Here is a 20,167-nt window from a genome sequence, read left to right on the forward strand (position 1 = left end):
AACAACTTGGTTTTAAAGATTTGTATTTTGCAGACAACATGTCTGACCTAAATAAGATCACGTTTAAATGGTTGAACAGACCCAGTGGGCAAAACTGGCTGAATCAATGTTGTTTCCACGTCCTTTCAACAACAAAAATCTATGTGATGACGTTGCCTCAATGTGGAACAGTGATTTTTGATTTGCAAAAAATCATCAACGTAAGAACATTTAGTCTCTTTTTCACCCCACTTTGAACCTAAATCCAATGACATGGTGAATTTTTTTTGTTGATTTCACGTTTAATTCATGTTAGTTGACAACTAAATCAAAACTAGACATTGAATTTACGCCTGTGCCCAGTGGAGACTTGTGTCTTCAAAGAACAAATGTCTTGGGACCCAATTTGTTTCGGCTTTCTCAGGACTCCCTCCCATTGTTCTTACTTTCTGTAATGAAATGAAATAGGTTTAGATGGCTCCCTTAATTCAGTTTTCCATCTTTATCTCCTCACTGGAATCAAACGTTCACTGTGGATTGTGCCCACCTACGCAAGTACCATAACCTCTGTTTCCTCTAACCAGTTATTGAACAGAGTTCAAAAGAGTTAAAACAATACTGTAAGCTGAAGATTCAGTTTAAAACAATTCGGAACATGCAATATGAAGACCAACTAGTCTTCAAGAACTCTAAAACTGTCAGATAGAGAATGTAAAAAACAGTCAGACTAGACTGAAGAAAAGTTGCTAACAGTACCAGCCAGACACCCAGCCACTCGGTCAGCCATCCAGTCAGCCAACCAGCTGGTCGGTGGTGCCAAAGGAAGACATGACGTGGAAGCAAATGAAGTCCGGCAGATGCATATCATAAAGGTCTGGTCCGTGATCCAAATGGCACCCTATTTCTTATATACTGTAGTGCACTACTTTTGACCAGATCCGTACAGGCACAGGTTAAAAGTAGTGCACTAAATAGGGAATATAGTACCATTTGGGATGCAGGCCAGGAGTATAGCTGGCCATTAAAAGATGTTGCCATTACTTACCTCACTCCCAGTCTGAGCTGAGTGATATTGATGGGCCGTATTGACAGGACCTTACCATCCTGCTTGTGTGGGGATGATTGATCTAGAAGGGGAGAGATCATTTTCAGGCTTCACTGTCTTCCCCCCGGTGACTTCACTTACCCAAGCCTCACACTTGGGTGATCTATCTCTTCAAAGGCAGTCTCCCTGAGAGAGGGAGAGAGTTCAGGGATTATCAGAGGGATCTGTATCTCTCCCTCTCTTTTTTATCTATCTCTCTCTATCTCTGTGTGGCTCTCTCTCTGGCTCTCTCTCTCTGTCTGTCAGTTTGTCTATCTCTCTCGTTTTCACTTTCTATCTTTCTCTCTCTCCCTCTCTCAGGTCTCCTGGAGATAAGGCTCACTGGAAGGTTCACTAAAAACTTGGCCTTGGATTAAACAAGAAATCAAGGTTGGATATAGTCGCCATTTTGAACCAACATTTTGTGAAAAGAGAATTTGCTGTGACTGTTGAGAAAGAGAGAGAGGGGGACGAGAGAGAGCGATGGAGAGAGGGACTTCTGTAGACAGATAGAAGGTTGTATGCTAGAAATGTAGATGTGTCCCTCAGAGCTCATACTGTAGTAGTTAATTGTCTTCAAATCCATGTTAATTTGAAATGAAACGAAGAAAATACATCTCTTGTTACACTATACAGCATGGATTATAAGGCTCTATAATTCATCGTTTTTAAATAGAATAAGGTTGAAATGGTGTGGAAACAACATTGATTCAACCAGTGTGTGCCCAGTGCACTACTCCAGATCTAAACAGAGCTGTTCTGATGTACACTGAGTGTACAAAACATTAGGAACACCTGCTCTTTCCATGACATAGACTGACCAGGTGAATCCAGGAGAAAGCTATGATCGCTTATTGATGTCACCTGTTAAATCCACTTCAATCAGTGTAGATGAAGGGGAGGAGACAAGTTAGAGAAGGATTTTTAAACCTTGAGATGTGTGCCATTCAGAGGGTGAATGGAAAAGACAAAAGAAGTGCTTTTGAACGGGGTATCCCGGTAGGTGCCAGCAGCATCAGTTTGAGTGTGTCAAGAACTGCAACACTGCTGTTTTTTTCACGCTAAACAGTTCTTCGTGTGTATCAAGAATGGTCCACCACCCAAAGGACATCCAGACAATTTGGAACAACTGTGGGAAGCATTGGAGTCAACGTGGACCAGCAGTTCTGTGGGCAAAAGGGGGTGTTCCTAATGTTTTCTGTATGTGTGATGTGAATGATATTTCAATTACAGTGTGAGCTTATCTCCTTTTTTTGTAATCATGTCTCATAATAGTCTATTATCCATGGTTTGAACATGTTTTTCATGCTTGATTATTAAACAGGATTTCAAGACTCCACGGGAGGCAGCTCACCCGGCAGCGACAAATGAAGCAGAGAATTGAGAATTGATTTCTTATTTGCCAAAAGAAAAAAACACAACACCCACGGCTTCCAAGGCCAAATCAAGACCACAGAAAATACTGATCCAATCTTCGAAAATACATGATGACTTTATCACAAAAGCTGTCATTTGTCGTATTTCATCATATTTCATAAAAGTTTGTTTGCGCACAGAAATGTGACAGTGCCACTGCTTTCTTCCTCAACTCTTTTGTTTGGCTTCACGTTGGAGGAAGGTTTGTCTCTGTGGGGAGGGACCTAACCACATACAGGGGAATAGAGACGCTGTCATTCTTTGTTTTTGACCGGGTATGGTTCTCAATCAGGGACAGCTGTCTATCGTTGTCTCTGATTGGGAACCTTATTTAGGTAGCTCTTGCCCACATGGGTTTTGTGGGTAGTTGTTTTGTGTATTGTTAGTTTCCTACAGAACTGTTCGTTTTCCTCTTTGTTGTTTTTTGTTCTAGTGTTCTGATTTTAATAAAATATCATGAACACGTCTCATGCTGCGCCTTGTTCCAGTCATTCACAGGAAGAGGATCGTTACAGAACTACCCACCACCAAAGGACCAAGTAGCGTGGCCAGGAGAGGCAGCCCCAATAAAAAAAAATTGGGGGGGGTACACGGGACGGTCGGCGGAGCCGAGGATGGAACCAGAGCAAGTCAGGGTGAAATTTGAGGTGAGCGATGGAAGCAAAGCAGAGACAGTGAAGGAGTTGATGGGGAGATTGGAGGAGAGAGTAATGAGAGAGTTGCTGTGTTGGTGCATGAGGCACGACATCCACCCGACGGAGCATGTCCTTGATTTGATGTCACCTGAGTCAGCTCTCCATACTCGTCCTGAGGTGCGTGTTAGCCGTCTGGTGAAGACTGTGCCAGCCCCACACACCAGGTCTCCTGTGCACCTCCCCAGCCCTGCACGTCTTGTGCCAGCCCTGCTCTCCAGACCTCCAGTGCATCTCCTCGGGCCAGGATATCCCGCGCCGCCTCTAGGCACGGTTTCCCCAGTTTGCCAGGAGATCCCATTGCGGCCTGTTCCAGCTCCCCGTATGTGCCAGGCTAGAGTAGGCATTCAGCCTGGAAGAGTGGTGTCAAGGCTACGCACCAGATCTCACGTGCCCTCCCACAGCCCGGTCTATCCTGTGCCTCCTCCACGGACCAGGCCTCCAGTAGGTCTCCCCAGCCTGGTGAGTCCTGGGTCTGTGTCCTGTCCGGAACTGCCAGAGTCGCCCTCCTGTCCGGAGCTGCCAGAGTTGCCCTCCTGTCCGGAGCTGCCGGAGTCGCCCTCCTGTCCGGAGCTGCCAGAGTCGCCCTCCTGTCTGGAGCTGCCGGAGTCGCCCTCCTGTCTGGGGCCTGCTGCGAGGGTCCCCGCTCCAGAGGCACCACCTAAGTGGACCAAGCCGGAGTTGGAGCTGTCTCCGTCCCGCACCAGAGCCGCCACCGTAAAGAGGGCCCACCCAGACCCTCCCCTTGAGAGTCAGGCCGGAGTCGGAGTCCGCACCTTTGGGGGGGGGGGGCGCCTTGGTCCAGTCATTCACAGGAAGAGGATCGTTACAGTATGTAAACTTCCGACTTCAACTGTATGTAATTGTTAGAGAAAATACTATTTTAGATTACAGCTGACATTAAGTTTTGGTCAAATACAGTCTCCTGTTCATAGCTAACAAATCACACGGTAAAAGACCATCTTCGAAGCTTGGCCTCCACCAGACTCTGTTGCTGCGGTAGTTTCTTTCTGTATAACATGGTCTGTTACCCCAGGCTGTGTATATACAGTACCAGTCGAAAGATTGGACACACATACTCATTCAAGGGTTATTACATGATTCCATATGTGTTATTTCATAGTTTTGATGTCTTCACTATTATTCTACAATGTAGAAAATAGTAAAAATAGAGAAAAACCCTGGAATGAGCAGGTGTGTCCAAACTTTTGACTGGTACTGGGTATATATATATATATATATATATATATGTGTATATAATAATCAATCAAATAATTTCAAAGACACTGATACACCTGGCTCCCTTACACACAGAGACAAATATACACACACAAAACACACACATGTGAACACACGCCTGCTAACACCCCTGGCCCAGTGTATGCAGTAAGATGTAATGATTCAGCCCACTGACCTGTTCTCCACTCTCTGTAGCCTTGGGTGTCACAGCACCAAGTGGCATGAAGCTGTGGAGGCAGGTGTAATGTCCAAAATGGAACGGTATCATACATACACACCCGTTGCTGACGGGTGTATACTGTAAAATTGACCACACAGCCATGCAATCTCCATAAACAAACATTGGCAGTAGAATGGCTTTACTGAAGAGCTCAGTGAATTTCAATGTGGCACCGTCATAAGATGCCACCTTTCCAACAAGTCAGTTTGTCAAATGAGTGCCCTGCAAGAGCAGCCCCGGGTCAACTGTAAGTGCTGTTATTATGAAGTGGTAACGTCTAGCAGCTACAACGGCTCAGCCATGAAGTGGTAGGCCACACAAGCTCATAGAGCGGGACCGCCAAGTGCTGAAGCGCCTAAAACTCCTCTGGTTGTAACACTCACTACCGAACTGCCTCTGGAAGCAACATCAGCACTAGAACTGTTCTTCGGGATTTTCAGGAAATGTCATGAAATGTGTTTCCATGGCCGAGCGGCCGCCCCCAAAGCCTAAGATCACCATGCGCAAAGCCAAGTGTCGGCTGGAGTGGTGTAAAGCTTGCCACCATTGGACTCAGCAGTGGAAATGTGTTCTCTGGAGTGATGAATCACGATTCACCATCTGGCAGTCCGGCAGACGAATCTGTGAATGGTGGATGCCAGAAGAACGCTACGTGCCCCAATGCATAGTGCCAACTGTAAAGTTTGATGGAGGAGGAATAATGGTCTGGGGCTGCTTTCATGGTTCGGGCTAAGCCTCTTAGTTCCAGTGAAGGGAAATCTTAATCTTATCAGCATACAATGACTGGATTCTGTGCTTCCAACTTTGTGGAAACAGTTTGGGGAATGCCCTTTCCTGTTTCAGCATGACAATGCCCCTGTGCACAAAGCGAGGTCCATACAGTAATGGTTTGTCGAGATCGGTGTGGAAGAACTTGACTGGCCTGCACAGAGCCCTGACCTCGACCCCATCAAACATCTTTGGGATGAATTGGAACACCGACTGCGAGCCAGGCCTAGTCACCCAACATCAGTGCCTGATCTCACTAATGCTATTGTGGCTGAATGGAAGCAAGTTCTCTCAGCAATGTTCCAACATCTAGTGAAAAGCCTTCCCAGAAGAATGGAGGTTGTCATAGCAGCAAATGGGGGACCAACTCTATATTAATGCCCATGATTTTGGAATGAGATGTTCGACGAGCAGGTGTAAACTATCAAAATAAAGAGTCTCACACTCCATATATAAACTCCCAGTAATTTATTGGGTATTTACTAACGTTTCGGCATCACTGTGCCTTCTTCAGGATAATGTCATGAATACTTGAACCAGGTTATGTAGTCCAACAGTACAATTAGTGCAACCAATGACAATAGTGAGGGTTGTGTCGTAATGATTAAGTTCATTAGAATGAATGAGTGAAACTGTTAAAACAGTAGATTATAGCATATTAAATATATAAGGATATTGTTATCATATAGAAACATAATTGAATATTGTACATAATATTAGCATCAACATACATTATTGTTTAATTCAATTTCACATATTTAATTGTTTCGTATTTCATTTCATACTTGTCACATGTCATATTTTGGTTGAACCTTAATGCATAATAAGCATCATCAACAGGGGGAACACATTAGGTGTACGCTGATAAGCTGTAGATATAATATATCAATTTATAAGACTCATAAAATAAAGAATTGTTCATAAGAAGGGACTGAGATCAAAGTTATTATTCAAACCACTAGGGGTCAATGTTTTTAGATAGGATATCCAGTAAGCCTCCCTTCGTGTGTCCACATACTTTTGGTCATGTAGTGTGTAAAGCCATATTACAATGAGCCTGTGCTCCGATTGCTCCTCCTACCAGCCTCCTCTGGTGTGCAGCTAACATGGTCAGGTGTTTGCTGCAGCATGCTATTATTAAGAGAAGGCAGTACTGCCTGGCAGCCTAGCAACACATACACACACACACACACACACACACACACACACACACACACACACACACACACACACACACACACACACACACACACACACACACAGAGAGAGAGAGAGAAACACACACACACACACACTCCATGTGCAAACAGTTGAGCGTGGGACTAAATGTAGTTTGATTAGTCTATGTGGTGGGTTCTTTTAGTCATCTTGGATGCAGATGAATATGCAACTTTTCAACGTGCCAAGGGAAATATCAGACAATATGAAACAATTGAATTCCGCCTTTTATGCAGATACAGGCATTGCTATTTTCTTGATTTCTATATTGCAAAATGCAGAATTGAACTGAATCTCAGATATGCCGCATGTCCTTCTATGTCGTGTCGACTTGTTTCTATTCCATGTCTCAATCTTTTGCCGTAATTACCGTAGTCTGTCTGAGAAATACTCCAGCTTCTCCTCTTCCTAATCTACATTCCGGCGGTGTCAAGTAGAATCAATGGATCTCACATTATAATTCCTTCAACGTAATTACTCAGATTTACATCTGCCGTTCTAAATTCGAGTCACACGTTGCGGTCAAGTTTATTGATTTGCACCAAAACAAGTAATCTGCTATGTGACCACAGTAATTACCAAAGACAATTAGCACTCACTTACTGTGAACAGTTTCAAAAAGTGTGTTGAAAGTGTTCCATCGATATTGTGATCTTTGCATGAGGTACTATTCCTTGAGCTATTCGTTGTCAATAAGTTAGAATGCAGTACCCTCACAGTTCACACTAAAGTGAGAAATCAAATCAAAATCAAATCAAATTGCATTTGTCACATGCTTCGTAAACAACAGGTTTGGACTAACAGTGAAAGGCTTTCTTACAGGCTCTTCCCAACATTGCAGAGAAAAATAGACAAATAATAGAAAAATAATAACACGAGAAATAAGTACACAAGTAACGATATGTTGGCTGTGTACACGGGGTACCAGAACTGAGTCAATGTGCAGGGGTATACGGTAATTGAGGTAGACATCCTGAAGGGAAAAAAGGCGTTGTCGTGCCTTTTTCATGACTGTGTTGGTGTGAGTGGACCATGTTAATTCCTTAGTGATGTGAACAACAATGACATTTAAACTGTATTGATGCTTTGTGTGTTTGATGGCTCTTCCGCAGTCATAGCGGGATGTTGTATTGATTAATGTGATGACTGCTGTTCATCGAATGATTAACTGTTTATAAGTAAGTGATTCAATGAATCAGGTAATTATTAACTCATTAACTTGGGGCACCATGGGAAAGTTTTGGCTTTATTGAATTTCTATTTCCCAAACGAACTCAAAGAATATTAGAATATCGATTTTACAACTGTTGCTAATGAATTACTTTCCTCTACAGTCTCATTCTGAACGTCGCACAATCTGGGAATCTGCACAAACCCGAGTCTCACTAAGTAAGTCCATACCACACCAATTGAGATGATTATTTATTTCCTAACAAGCTAAAATTATAATATAAGATACACATACACAAACACACAGTCTAGGCTATTAATTATAACTTAGTACAATGAAACAGATCCCTAGTGGGCCAACACAATATGACATGTGTTACACAAAATGGGGATTTCAAAAGAGAAAGAGAGAGAGTGCACGAGAGAAAAGCACACTTGGGTACGTTTCTAAACTATGCTTAGTTTAACCCTAACCTTGCCCCGACCTGAAGCTCTTGTGGGTCAGAATATAACGATGTAATTACGTGTCGAAGGTCTCCGATGGGGTGTCTCTTCGTGGACCGGGTTCGCCTTCTCTGATAACGGTGCGTCTTGGGTTACCGGGTGTAACTCTCTGCTTGTCCTCACAATGTCAGTGTCCTTTCTCTTAGTGGTCTGTTTCCTCGCCCTTGTTCTGAAAGAGGGGTCTTCTGAGGACAGCTAATCAGCCCTATAGGTGGTTCCAGTGTGGGAAAGAAAGCAGTGTAAACACACGATTCCTTGGAGAGAATAACCGGGTGGTCCTGCTTGAATTCACCCTCTTAGACACAGCTATTCGTAGCATAGATTGTTAATAGGTTCTTTGTCTCCTTTTACCTTGTGTTGCATTTTGGGGTTACAACTAATCGGACCTTGGCTGCAGCTCGTGGTCCCAAGTCATGATGTTAATTCTTAACTCATACGTTTTACACCCTCGGGTCAGAAATGGGTGTTTCCGTCTTTAGGGCAAGTTCTCTGGGCATAACTAGTTACGAGGCAAGGTCTGGATTTGACTCAGATCCAATTTAGACAACTAATTTCACATTTCATCTTTACAAAAACATTCTCTTTGATCTGGACACTTTCCACACAACGTACAGTACGCAAACAGCAGGTACATATTGTGAAAACTCTTCAAGTAAACAATGTTTTTGTTATAACGTCATCATTTTACTTTTAATAACGTGTCAAAAACGACATTCATACTCCATACCTCTTGATCTCTCCCCCTCTGGTGGGTGTGAGAGATATCATCTGTAGGAGTGTGGTCCATGGTAACCTGACCTGAACAGGCCAGTCATGACATAAGCGTCTGGATTTAGTGCCCCACTCCTTGAACGTGGCAGCTCTAGCCTTTAGCTCAGTACTGATGTTGCCTGTAATCCATGGCTTCTGGTTGGGATATGTACGTGTCTCCCTGTGGGGACGACGATATCGATGCACTTATCAATGAGGTCGATGACTGATGAGGTAAACTCCCAATGTTATTGGATGAATCCCGGAACATATTTCAGTCTGTGCTAGCAAAACAGTCCTGTAGCTTAGCATCCGCTTCATCGGACCACTTCTGTATTGAGCGCTTCACTGGTACTTCCTGTTTGAGTTTTTGCATTGTAAGCAGGAATCAAGAGGATAGCGTTATTACCAGATTTGCCAAAGGGAAAATATCAAGACAAGGATTCCTCTCAAAGAGTATTTCAAGACTATCTGCAAGCACAAAAAAGTCCAACAAATATACCACAGTGGGAAGTGACCTCAACAGGCTGAGAGATATGAGACATCCTCATCTTTAACTTTAAATCAATAAACTATAGAGAAGATCTAAGCTCCTATCTGACAGGCATCTCAAGTGAATCGCCATTGTATAGTAAGTAGTACTTTGACAACCTTTTGCTGTGATTTCAGTTTGACTTTAATCATTTAAAAGTCAGGGTGCTGCAGGCACACTAAACTATCTCATCTGGCATTCTCCCTGCCAAGAAACCGGGAACTTTTATGTCCAAAATGTATGATCTCTGGGTGATTTGTTTTATTACATTATATATAAGAAGATAGTCATTAGATACTGCATCTCAGAACAGCATTTACCAGAACCCTAAGAAGCGAGTTCCAAGCAATCTAAGAAGTCATTTGAAAAAGGCTGCTGAAAGTAGACCTAACTAGGATTCTTGTTACTCTGAGATATAGTATTCAAACCCAGAGAAGGTAAGCTGACAAGCACCAAATGTAAACTGCTAGGAATTTATTTAAGCAATAAGGCACGAGAGGGTGTGGTACAAGGGCAATATACACTGCTACGGGTTGTTCTTAGGCATGACGCATCTTGGACACAGCCCCATTGGCCACATACCACAAACCCCTGAGGTGCCTTATTACTATTACAAACTGGTTACCAACTTGAATTTGAACAGTAAAAATACATGTTTTGTCATACCCGTGGTATACGGTCTGATATACAGTTGTAGTCGGAAGTTTACATACACTTAGGTTGGAGTCATGAAAACTTGTTTTTCAACCACTCCACAAATTTCTTGTTAACTAACTATAGTTGTGGCAAGTCAGTTAGGACATCTACTTTGTGCATGACACAGGTAATTTTACAAATGACTGTTTACAGACAGATTATTTCACTTGTAATTCACTGTATCACAATTCCAGTGGGTCAGAAGTTTACATACACTAAGTTGACTGTGCCTTTAAACAGCTTGGAAAATTCCAGAAAATTATGTCTTGGCTTTAGAAGCTTCTGAGAGGCTAATTGACATCATTTAAGTCAATTGGAGGTGTACCTGTGGATGTATTTCAAGGCCTACCTTCAAACTCAGTGCCTCTTTGCTTGAGATCATGGGAATATCAAAAGAAATCAGCCAAGACCTCAGAAAAATAATTGTCGACCTCCACAAGTCTGGTTCATCCTTGGGAGCAATTTCCAAACGCCTGAAGGTTCCACGTTCATCTGTACAAACAATAGTACGCAAGTATAAACACCATGGGACCACGCAGTCGTCATACTGCTCAGGAAGGAGATGCATTCTGTCTCCTAGAGATGAACGTACTTTGGTGCAAAAAGTGCAAATCAATCCCAGAACAACAGCAAAGGACCTTGTGAAGATGCTGGAAGAAACAGGTACAAAAGTATCTATATCCACAGTAAAACAAGTCCTATATCGACATAAGCTGAAAGGCCGCTCAACAAGGAAGAAGCCACTGCTCCAAAACCGTCATAAATAAGCCAACCTTTGGTTTGCAACCCCACATGGGGACAAAGATTGTACTTTTTGGAGAAATGTCCTCTGGTCTGATGAAACAAAAATATAACTATTTGGCCATGAGGACCATCGTTATGTTTTGAGGACAAAGGGGGAGGCTTGCAAGCCGAAGAACACCATCCCAACCGTGAAACACGGGGTGGCAGCATCATGTTGTGGGGATGCTTTGCTGCAGGAGGGACTGGTGCACTTCACAAAATTGATGGCATCATGAGGGTGGGAAATTATGTGGATATATTGAAGCATCTCAAGACATCAGTCAGGAAGTTAAAGCTTGGTTGCAAATGGGTCTTCCAAATGGACAATGACCCCAAGCATACTTCCAAAGTTGTGGCAAAATGGCTTAAGGACAACTGAGTCAATGTGTTGGAGTGGCCATTACAAAGCCCTGACCTCAATCCTGTAGAAAATGTGTTGGCAGAACTGAAAAAGTGTGTGTGAGCAAGGAGGCCTACAAACCTGACTCAGTTACACCAGCTCTGTCAGGAGAAATAGGCCAAAATTCACCCAGTTTATTGTGGGAAGCTTGTGGAAAGCTACCCGATACGTTTGACACAAATTAAACAATTTAAAGGCAATGCTACCAACTACTAATTGACTGTATGTAAACTTCTGATCCACTGGGAATGTGATGAAATAAATAAAAGCTGAAATAAATCTTTCTCTCTACTATTATTCTGACATTTCACATTCTTAAAATAAAGTGGTGATCCTAACTGATCTAAGACAGAGAATTTTTACTAGGAATGTCAGGAATTGTGAAAAACTGAGTTTAAATGTATTTGGCTATGGTGTATGTAAACTTCAGACTTCAACTGTACCAGCCAATCAGCATTCAGGGTGCTCGATCCAGCCAGTTTATGATTTTCTTTATAAACCTCCTAAAAGTCTAGTGTTCGTATCGTGGAGAAAATACAAGATTATGTTAATAATACTGTTATTGCATCAAATGGTTGTTTTATGCAACAAAGTAGGGTTCTCAGAACTCTATTGTGTCTGTGTGATCTGTGAGGAGCTTCTGAGATGTAACTCTAGCAACTGATTTACGATGGTCTTCTCCTCTCTCAGAGCCCACATTCCATAGAATGAGTTGGTGTTTGTGTGCCAGGAGGTACCAGGGTAGAGATGGCTCCGGTATGGATAATGATGAGAGGAACTTTGTTTTGAGGGCCAGATCGTGGTTTCTACACATTGAGAACAGTCTTTACAGCAGATACTGTCTGCTGTGAATTATTAGTATCTTTCATACAAATCCTAACCTTGTGACCCATTCCATACATCTGTTGTTTGTCATGAACATTCAGGAGGATGTATTTTGCTATAAAATGCTGTGGCTCAAATCCGCTCAAATCGGGCTCTCAACAAAACACCCTACGGGTGGGTTGTTGACAAGCTCCATTACTGCAGTAATTAAATAATAGTTAAATAATAAAGGTTGGATTGTTTTGAAGAAATCTAAAAGTCTTTCCTTTTGATTAGAATAATTACACGGCATTAGTCATTTCACTCCAACCCAACCTCCATTCCCTACACCTGGCAATCCCATAACATCAAAATTAAACTTCCCCGTCAAATAAATAAATAAATCAAGTATAATGCACAGCACCTTTAAAATGGCACGCGACTGTGATTTGAAACATAACCTCAAGAAACCTTGAATGCTGTCCCTCCCCTCTCTTCCTACCCTCTCTACCCTTCCTCCCTCTCTCCCTCTCTTCCTCCCTTTTTCCCTGAACAATGTGAAAGGGCTGAACTGAAAACAGTGTGTAAATCCTCCGTGAGAACAAGATTTAAAATATTCATGAATGGGTCCAAGGCATTTTTAAAAGGGAGGCAGGGAATGGAACGGAGCGTCACACACTTTCAGGGAGTCTATGAATAAAATAAACTCTCACACATGAGCATGCTTAGACAACAAAACATAAGGCTGTTGGGATTTCGTTGCGGCAACAAATATGAATAAAGACAAGAGGATAGAAAAGAAGAAGAAGAGGATCGTTTTTTTTAGCGCCAATGATGACATGTATAAAAAAGATACTGACTCCTTTGCAGACACGTCATATTGTGTGGTTGTCGGAAAATTGCGATATCGCAAACAAACAAAGCAGCAGGGCTCCAGCCTCCCAAGCAGGGGGGCCCAATATTAAAACAATATCCACTCATTTCAGCGATCCATTTCAAGTCATGCTGTTTGACGTTTTGATAGACTTTCCGACGGGAATCGTATTACTAGAAATGTTACAGTTGCATGGCTACAAGATCATTTGATTTGTACAGGGCCAAACAAGGTCTCTCCGATTACTTGACTCACGGTGTGATATTTGAGAAAGGTCAGTCCAGTGGCTACACATCTAATTGCCTGTGAAATACCCCATTCTTGGTTAAGACCAGACCAAAGGAGCTTTATCTCTCTTTTTATCAGCCATGTTTTAAAAAAAAATGGTTTGAAGACATTAAAACCCTATGGACTGTAAATTGTACTGCTTTAGATCATGTATTGTAAAGGTGAAGACATGTAGGTACAAATGTTAACATTTTGACATTTGAGGTGCACAGTATTTACCTATATACCATCATACCACAGACAGAGAACATTGAAAGTTAAGGGCCGCCACCTGCCCTGGGTTAACTCTGCCTTAATACATCTGTTCAGAGAAAGGGATAAAGCCTGGACTAAGTATCATAGAACCAAAGATCCAACTGATTGGAGTCCTATAGAAAATTAAGAAACGCCAGTAAAACTACAACTAGAAGTGCAAAAGCCTAGTTCTATATGCATAGTCTTACAAATATATATTTTTAAATCCACAGCAGTTCTAGAAATACGCAAATTACCTTTTAAACATAGTAGGTTAAACAATCAACCTATTCAGTAAAGAATCCTAAATGACCGTGTCATTCAGGAGCCAGCATAGCTGTTTTTAATCAGCATTTCTCTTCTATTAGCTAATCTGTTACATTTATGATAATAATTTCACCCACAATTCCATCAATGCTAGGTATTACATGAAACCAACACCCCAAATCAGACAGTTAACTTTAGAAAGATTAAAGCAACTGATAGACTGCCTCTCCTCAATGAAATAAATACTGTATTTACAAAGGATCTTGCCTAGACAGACTGGAACCCAACTTTATAAAGTGGTCTGCTAATGTTAGAATGTATCCTCTAGCAGATATTTAACGACTGGTGAAACCCCTTTTGTAAGGATCTGTGCCCGAGTGACCCCTCTTCATAAAGGTGCAAACTCCTTAGAGCCAAATAACTATAGACAGATATCTATAATCTGTTCAATACCATTCCCAAATGTATCAGTACCTAGATTCATTTCATTTCATTTCACCCTTTCAATCTGGCTTTAGACCCAACTATTCTACCACTGCAGCATAAGTGAAATTTACTAATGATGTAAATTCTTCAAACTAACTGGTGCCATCTTTATTGATTTATCAAAAGTATTATCATTCTACCTTACTAGGAAAACTTCAAAACATTGGTTTCACTAACAGATCCCAAAACTGGTTCCATGCATATCTTAGCAATAGAAAACAACATGTTTTCATAGAAGGACACAAATTACAACTTCTTGGAGTCAGTAGAGATGTACTGTACCTCAGGGCTCAGTATCCCCCCCCCCCCCCCCCCACTATTTTCTCTATATTTATAAATGAATTTGTAAGAATACACATGTTCACTTACACACTGATGATAGAGATACAAGCAACTCTACAAGATTATTTTGACACCATTTAAAACATGGTTTCAAGCAAACAATTTGGTTTTGAATCAAACAATATGATGCTGTTTGGTATAAGGCAAAGAATAAACTCCACAGCTGGCAAATTCAGAATTCATTCAAGTGGGGAAACAATGCTTGGAAGTGTTTGATTGTTTGAAATACCTGTCCATGAGGATAGATTCTGACTTATCTTTTGGAAAGCACATTGATAATAAAAATGTAAAAAATACTATAAGCTTGGGTTACTATGCAGATCTAAGAATTGTTTTACTGTATCCATTAGAAAGACCTACGTAACCCAACTGCTGCATCCCATCCTAGACTATGGTGACATCATCTATCAAAACACAACCAAGACCTTACTTTGCAAATTAGATGTCATTTATAACAATCGTTGCAGATTCATACTTGGGTGCCATTATAAGACACTAAATTGGATGTCACTCCCAAACTCCCAAATTAGTTGTATTAGTAGTTGTAGCAGTAGTTTGTGTTTTTATGCTGTTTATGTATGTTTTTTAGTATTTGTTTTACTGTTATTATTATTTCATTGTTATTATTATTAGACAGTAGTATTATTCTTGTTACTGTTAAGGTTTTCTTCCGGTGAAAGAGAGGAGGGCCAAAATGCAGCGTGGTTATTTGTAAACATCTTTAATAAAGACGAAAACACGAACAGTATACAAAAACAATAAACGGGAAAAACCGAAACAGCCCTATCTGGTGCAAACAAACACAGAGACAGGAACAAGACATCCAACATAGAATGCCCACTCAGATCACACCCGAATTAAACAAAACATAGAACATACAAAGCAAACTATGGTCAGGGTGTGACAGTTATGCATTCTTTTTAACACTTGAAAACGAGATCTCAAGAGATTTCATCCTGCAAAATGTCAAATAAATAAATACCATCATTGCACATCATACATTTGGTCAGAACATCACTGTAATCACTATGAGGTGTTCTGTCTTTAATTCTAGATTTACAGCAAGGCCTTTAAAAAAATATCCCTCACTGGAGCCATACAGCAGAGAGACAGAGACAGAGAGCAATTCATTGTGTTGATTAGATTACCAAACGTGGAACAGATAAAGTGTCTGATCGCTGATTGAGAGAAAACAGAACGTGGGCCGAGCCACTCCATCACATTACATTAATTGTGCTTTAGGTCCGCTAGCCCACGGCGCTACTAACACTCCTCTCTCCCCAGCATGCAATTTGTGTGTGATGTCTGAATGTCTGCTCACTGCTGCCTCACACACACACTCACACAGATGGAGACATACAGGGCACAACCACACACACACTCAGGCATACACACTCACTCACTCACTCCCTCTCACACACACACACACACACACACACACACACACACACACACACACACACACACACACACACACACACACACACACACCATTACTACCATCACACTGCTGGTGGTGATTAGGGACTGGTATAGCTAGCGGCTTCAGAATGGGTGTTTCACAGCCCTCGTCTGCCGCAGTACTCGAGTCCAGAGGCCATAGCATTAATCAAATTCTCATTGCTGATAGCCATCTTGTAAAAGTCTGTTATATTGTAATTGCACGGCACAGTGGTAATGCTTGCCTACGTCCCAAATGGTACCCTATTTGTTATGTAGTGCCCTATTTTTGACCAGAGCCCTTTGTGCCCTGGTCAAAAGTAGTTCACTATGAAATGAATATGGTGCCATTTGGGACACATCCCTTGTTGCAGTTGTAAAGGAGTCAGGCCTCTTGTTCAGCTTCGCCAGCCTCCTGTTAACAACTTTGTTTGTGTTGAAGATATACTGCACTGTTTGTTCACCTGGCTCTGAATGCTTCTTATATTCACAGATGCTCTAAGCACAGAATCCTATTATAGGATACTGTACAGTAAATCAAATAATGCATTGATGTCAATAGGAGCTTGGAGTGAAATGGGGTTACACACACATATCTGAAGTTCGGCCACAAGCTATTGTATAGCACTCAGTTCATTCATTCAACTTCATCAAGCAGGCCACTATCCAAGCTCTGGCTTGTTTTTGTTCTAGAAGTTACTTACAGAGTCTTAAGTACTATAGTACAATACAAATAAGTTGTTTAGAAGACAGATGGTACGTGTATCTCTCCAACAATGCTTGGTACTTGTCCTGATACTACAGTCTGTACCAGTAGCTATAGGCAGCTCAGGGAGCCGCAGGTGGTAAATTGGGCACAGAGGGGCTCCAAACCAATTATGGGTTTGGTTTACTTGTCAGTCAACAAGTGTTGCTATATTTAGTCTGTCTGTTGCTTACCAGCAACTCAGTGAGATTCATTTAGAGGGCAGGGCTGCAATGCTGTCAGGTAGCCAATCGATATTTTCCCTTTGAGATTGGCTTTGATTGTTTTTTGAAGTCTCTTTTGTGAAGTAAATGTGTAAACTCTCTAAGTTAAGATCTAACAGTTGAGTATAATAATAGAATATAGCTATCTGGTTGACTGTCTGCCCTACATGAGCTACAGTAGTCCCTGAATTCCAACCAAAAGTTTCACTTTAAAAGGGACAGTTTCTATTCTGGTGCTTCCTAGAGTCTTCTCCTTCTTGATCTCTCACTCCTCTCCTCCTCCTCGCTCATTAAATGCTTTTCTCTCTCGCAGGTTCCTACCTATTAACTCTGGAGCTGGCCTCTAACTTCAGTTCATCTCTCTCTTCTACTCTGTTCTCATTCCCTTAGCACTCCATTTCTGATCTCTCTCTTCCTACTCTCTTCTCTATGTCCCTCATTCACCAGAGGTTCCTCTCCTTCTCCGCTCTGGTTGAAATCAGTGGATGCTTCTCAGAGGAGGAAGAGGAGGACCATCTTCTTCAGTGAATTTCAATCAAATAAAAATAGTGAAACATAAAAATAAAAAAATAGATACTATACTAAATATATTCACATGCTACCAAATAATTGATTAAAACACACTGTTTTGCAATTAATTAATTAATTCCAAATTAGGAGAAGAGAGAGAGCTAGCTATATTTCGTAGTATGTATATTTTCACTTTCACTTTCTTAGCTAGCATCGAATGCAGCTAGCTAGTTTAGCCTACTCAAACAGAGAGGGATGCTATGTTAGCTAGCAGGCTATGGCTATCCAACACTGGAACTCTTCCAAGTCAAGGTAAGCTTTTGGTTTTATTAATTTATTGCCACCAGGGCCTGCCGGTGTATCTGCTAAACTGCTTGCTGCTGACTGTACACTGCACTGCAGGATTGTAGAGAGTTTACTAACGTGTTAGTTCTCATATCTATATTGACTATGACTTGACAATGATGTAGGCTGTGTGTAGCGGTTAGCAGTCATGATATGAAGGTTTGGCTTGGAAAGGTTTTTTTGCCTAGTCACAGACAGCTGGTGTGTTGTGCAGTTAAGTCCACAAGCGAAGGGGAAAGGTGAGAGGAGGAGAGCCTGTAGATAGATGTGAGAAGGAATTATATATACAACGAGCTGTTTGTATGTGACTGCTATGAAAGTGAACTGTGTTGGCTAGTGATCAGGGGTGTATTCATTGCGCCGATTCTGCTGAAAACAACTTCTTAAACGGAAGAAAACAGAATGAAACAGGGATAAACATACCTGATTTTGTCCAATAGAAACTGTTGTTCGCAAATGTTGGACTAATGATTACACTCTAGATCAGCTAGATGCAGGCAAAAGTGTGCAATGCAGTATTGAATGTGTCACTGTCTGTCACCTTGATTACTCAAAATTATCTCGACCTGTGCACCTATGTTGTACATTTTTATTCATAGGCTAGGTTGTAGCAACCTCATGATGGATACAGGGAAAATGTTAGCACCATGTAGTACCCTAAACCTATTGATGTTACATTGAGCTGGATGAATGGAATATGAGTGACAGTCATCCAATGTGCTGTAATAGAAATAAGGCCATGTTCATGAAAAAACTATCATCCTCCCTCATCTTAAACGGCTCCAACCACCACTGGTTGAAATGCCTGGGGTCATATTGACTCGGTTACCACAGTTCACCATTGAAACTGAACATAGTTGGCTTTTTTGGCTCTTGCAATGTAATAGTTGTGCCACTGTCCTCTTCCTTGCTCATCAGAGCGCCGAGCTCTACAAGTGTTTAGATGTCCCTCAGGCAATCTAAGTGGTCTGCCTTGTGCTGTTGCACATCACATTTGGCATGTGGAACTGGAAGATTTCAGCGTTATCTTGAAAATGTTGATCAGATATTGTATAAATTATCGTCTCCTGCCTTGCTGTTCTGCCAAAATCAGACGTCAATATCTGAACTTTCACAGCGTTATCGGTGCTCGTTATTGGTAGCCAAAAAAAGTTAAAGCCTCCCTGCTTTAACTTTTGGAAACCTTTAATTTACAATTCACATAATATTTGATTTTCTATGAATATTCCATTGTTGGATTAAGTGATCTCTAGCTCCATCTATCTTTCCCTTAGTAGGCAAAGAGTGGGGAACCACCTTCAATATGATACTCTGAGATTTTTAACATACAGTATGAAGCTGTCAGTGATGACGGAATAGGACATACAATCTAATGATCTCATACAAATAGAATGTTCTTCAAAGACTTCATGCCGCATCAGGAATGAGCAACATCCTGTTGTTTAGAAGTCATGCTCAAAGTGATCCGGCCAACAGCAATTGCCCAAACCGATTGAGATGAACCAAGTGTTGAAGAAGTTTGCTTCTAGGAGACACAAAAGACTCCGAGCCTCTTACTCCTTATGATGCCACGCTACACTGACTAACCTGACACAGACGCTAGCTGAACACACCCTCTCAACTCCAGCACCCCATCAGACGGTCTCCAGTGAGACAATTACCAAGTTTTCGGTCAAATTTGTCTCTTGTCCAAAAGTAGCACGTCAAGCGCAGGTAAAGGGGACGGTAATGGGCGACGTAGTCGCGCCTATTATCGCACGGTGAGTTGCTAAATAACTAACCACCTGATGCAAGATGACACTTTTCGGATAAGTAACAAATAGGGGCAAGCCCCCTCTTCAGAGCCTCTTCTTCCATCCATGACCCTTTCAATAAACTGTTTAAAGTGCCGAGGGGGTTATTTCCAACAATTGCGGTCCTGCTCCCATTTTGGACCAGAGTGGAGAAAAGGTTAATGAATTCAATACTGCTGTAAGCCCTGTATCCTCCTTAACAGTGGGCACAACAGGAGTCAGTGGGTACAGGAGATTGTTCCAGAATGCTGATAAGGAGGACTAGTAGAGCAGAGTGTATATGCTGCCACCTGTAGGTTTAGATTTGTAACTACAACCGTCTACTTTATTTCCAAGAAACAAGCAAAACAACTAAGCAACGTCT

General features: G+C 41.7%; 1 protein-coding gene across 1 annotated transcript; it reads left to right on the forward strand.

The window, feature by feature from the left end:
- Positions 1-3,074: 3,074 nt before the first annotated feature.
- Positions 3,075-4,655, forward strand: LOC149975701 (uncharacterized). Its single transcript, XM_090206557.1, has 2 exons — positions 3,075-3,922; positions 4,606-4,655. The coding sequence occupies exons 1-2, from the start codon at positions 3,094-3,096 to the stop codon at positions 4,653-4,655; spliced, it is 879 nt and encodes a 292-aa protein (XP_090062683.1). The 5' UTR covers positions 3,075-3,093.
- Positions 4,656-20,167: the final 15,512 nt, after the last annotated feature.

Source organism: Oncorhynchus mykiss, chromosome 17 (genome assembly GCF_057628025.1).
Source record: "Oncorhynchus mykiss isolate SJ-2025 chromosome 17, ASM5762802v1, whole genome shotgun sequence".
Lineage (NCBI taxonomy): Eukaryota > Metazoa > Chordata > Actinopteri > Salmoniformes > Salmonidae > Oncorhynchus > Oncorhynchus mykiss.

What these genes read in the sequence shown, in the direction of transcription:
- LOC149975701 (XM_090206557.1), top strand. Translation starts at nt 3,094, where the DNA reads ATGGAACCAGAGCAAGTCAGGGTGAAATTTGAGGTGAGCGATGGAAGC. An exon ending in CCCAGACCCTCCCCTTGAGA is followed by an intron (nt 3,923 to 4,605) that starts GTCAGGCCGGAG and finishes CACTCTCTGTAG; the next exon opens with CCTTGGGTGTCACAGCACCA.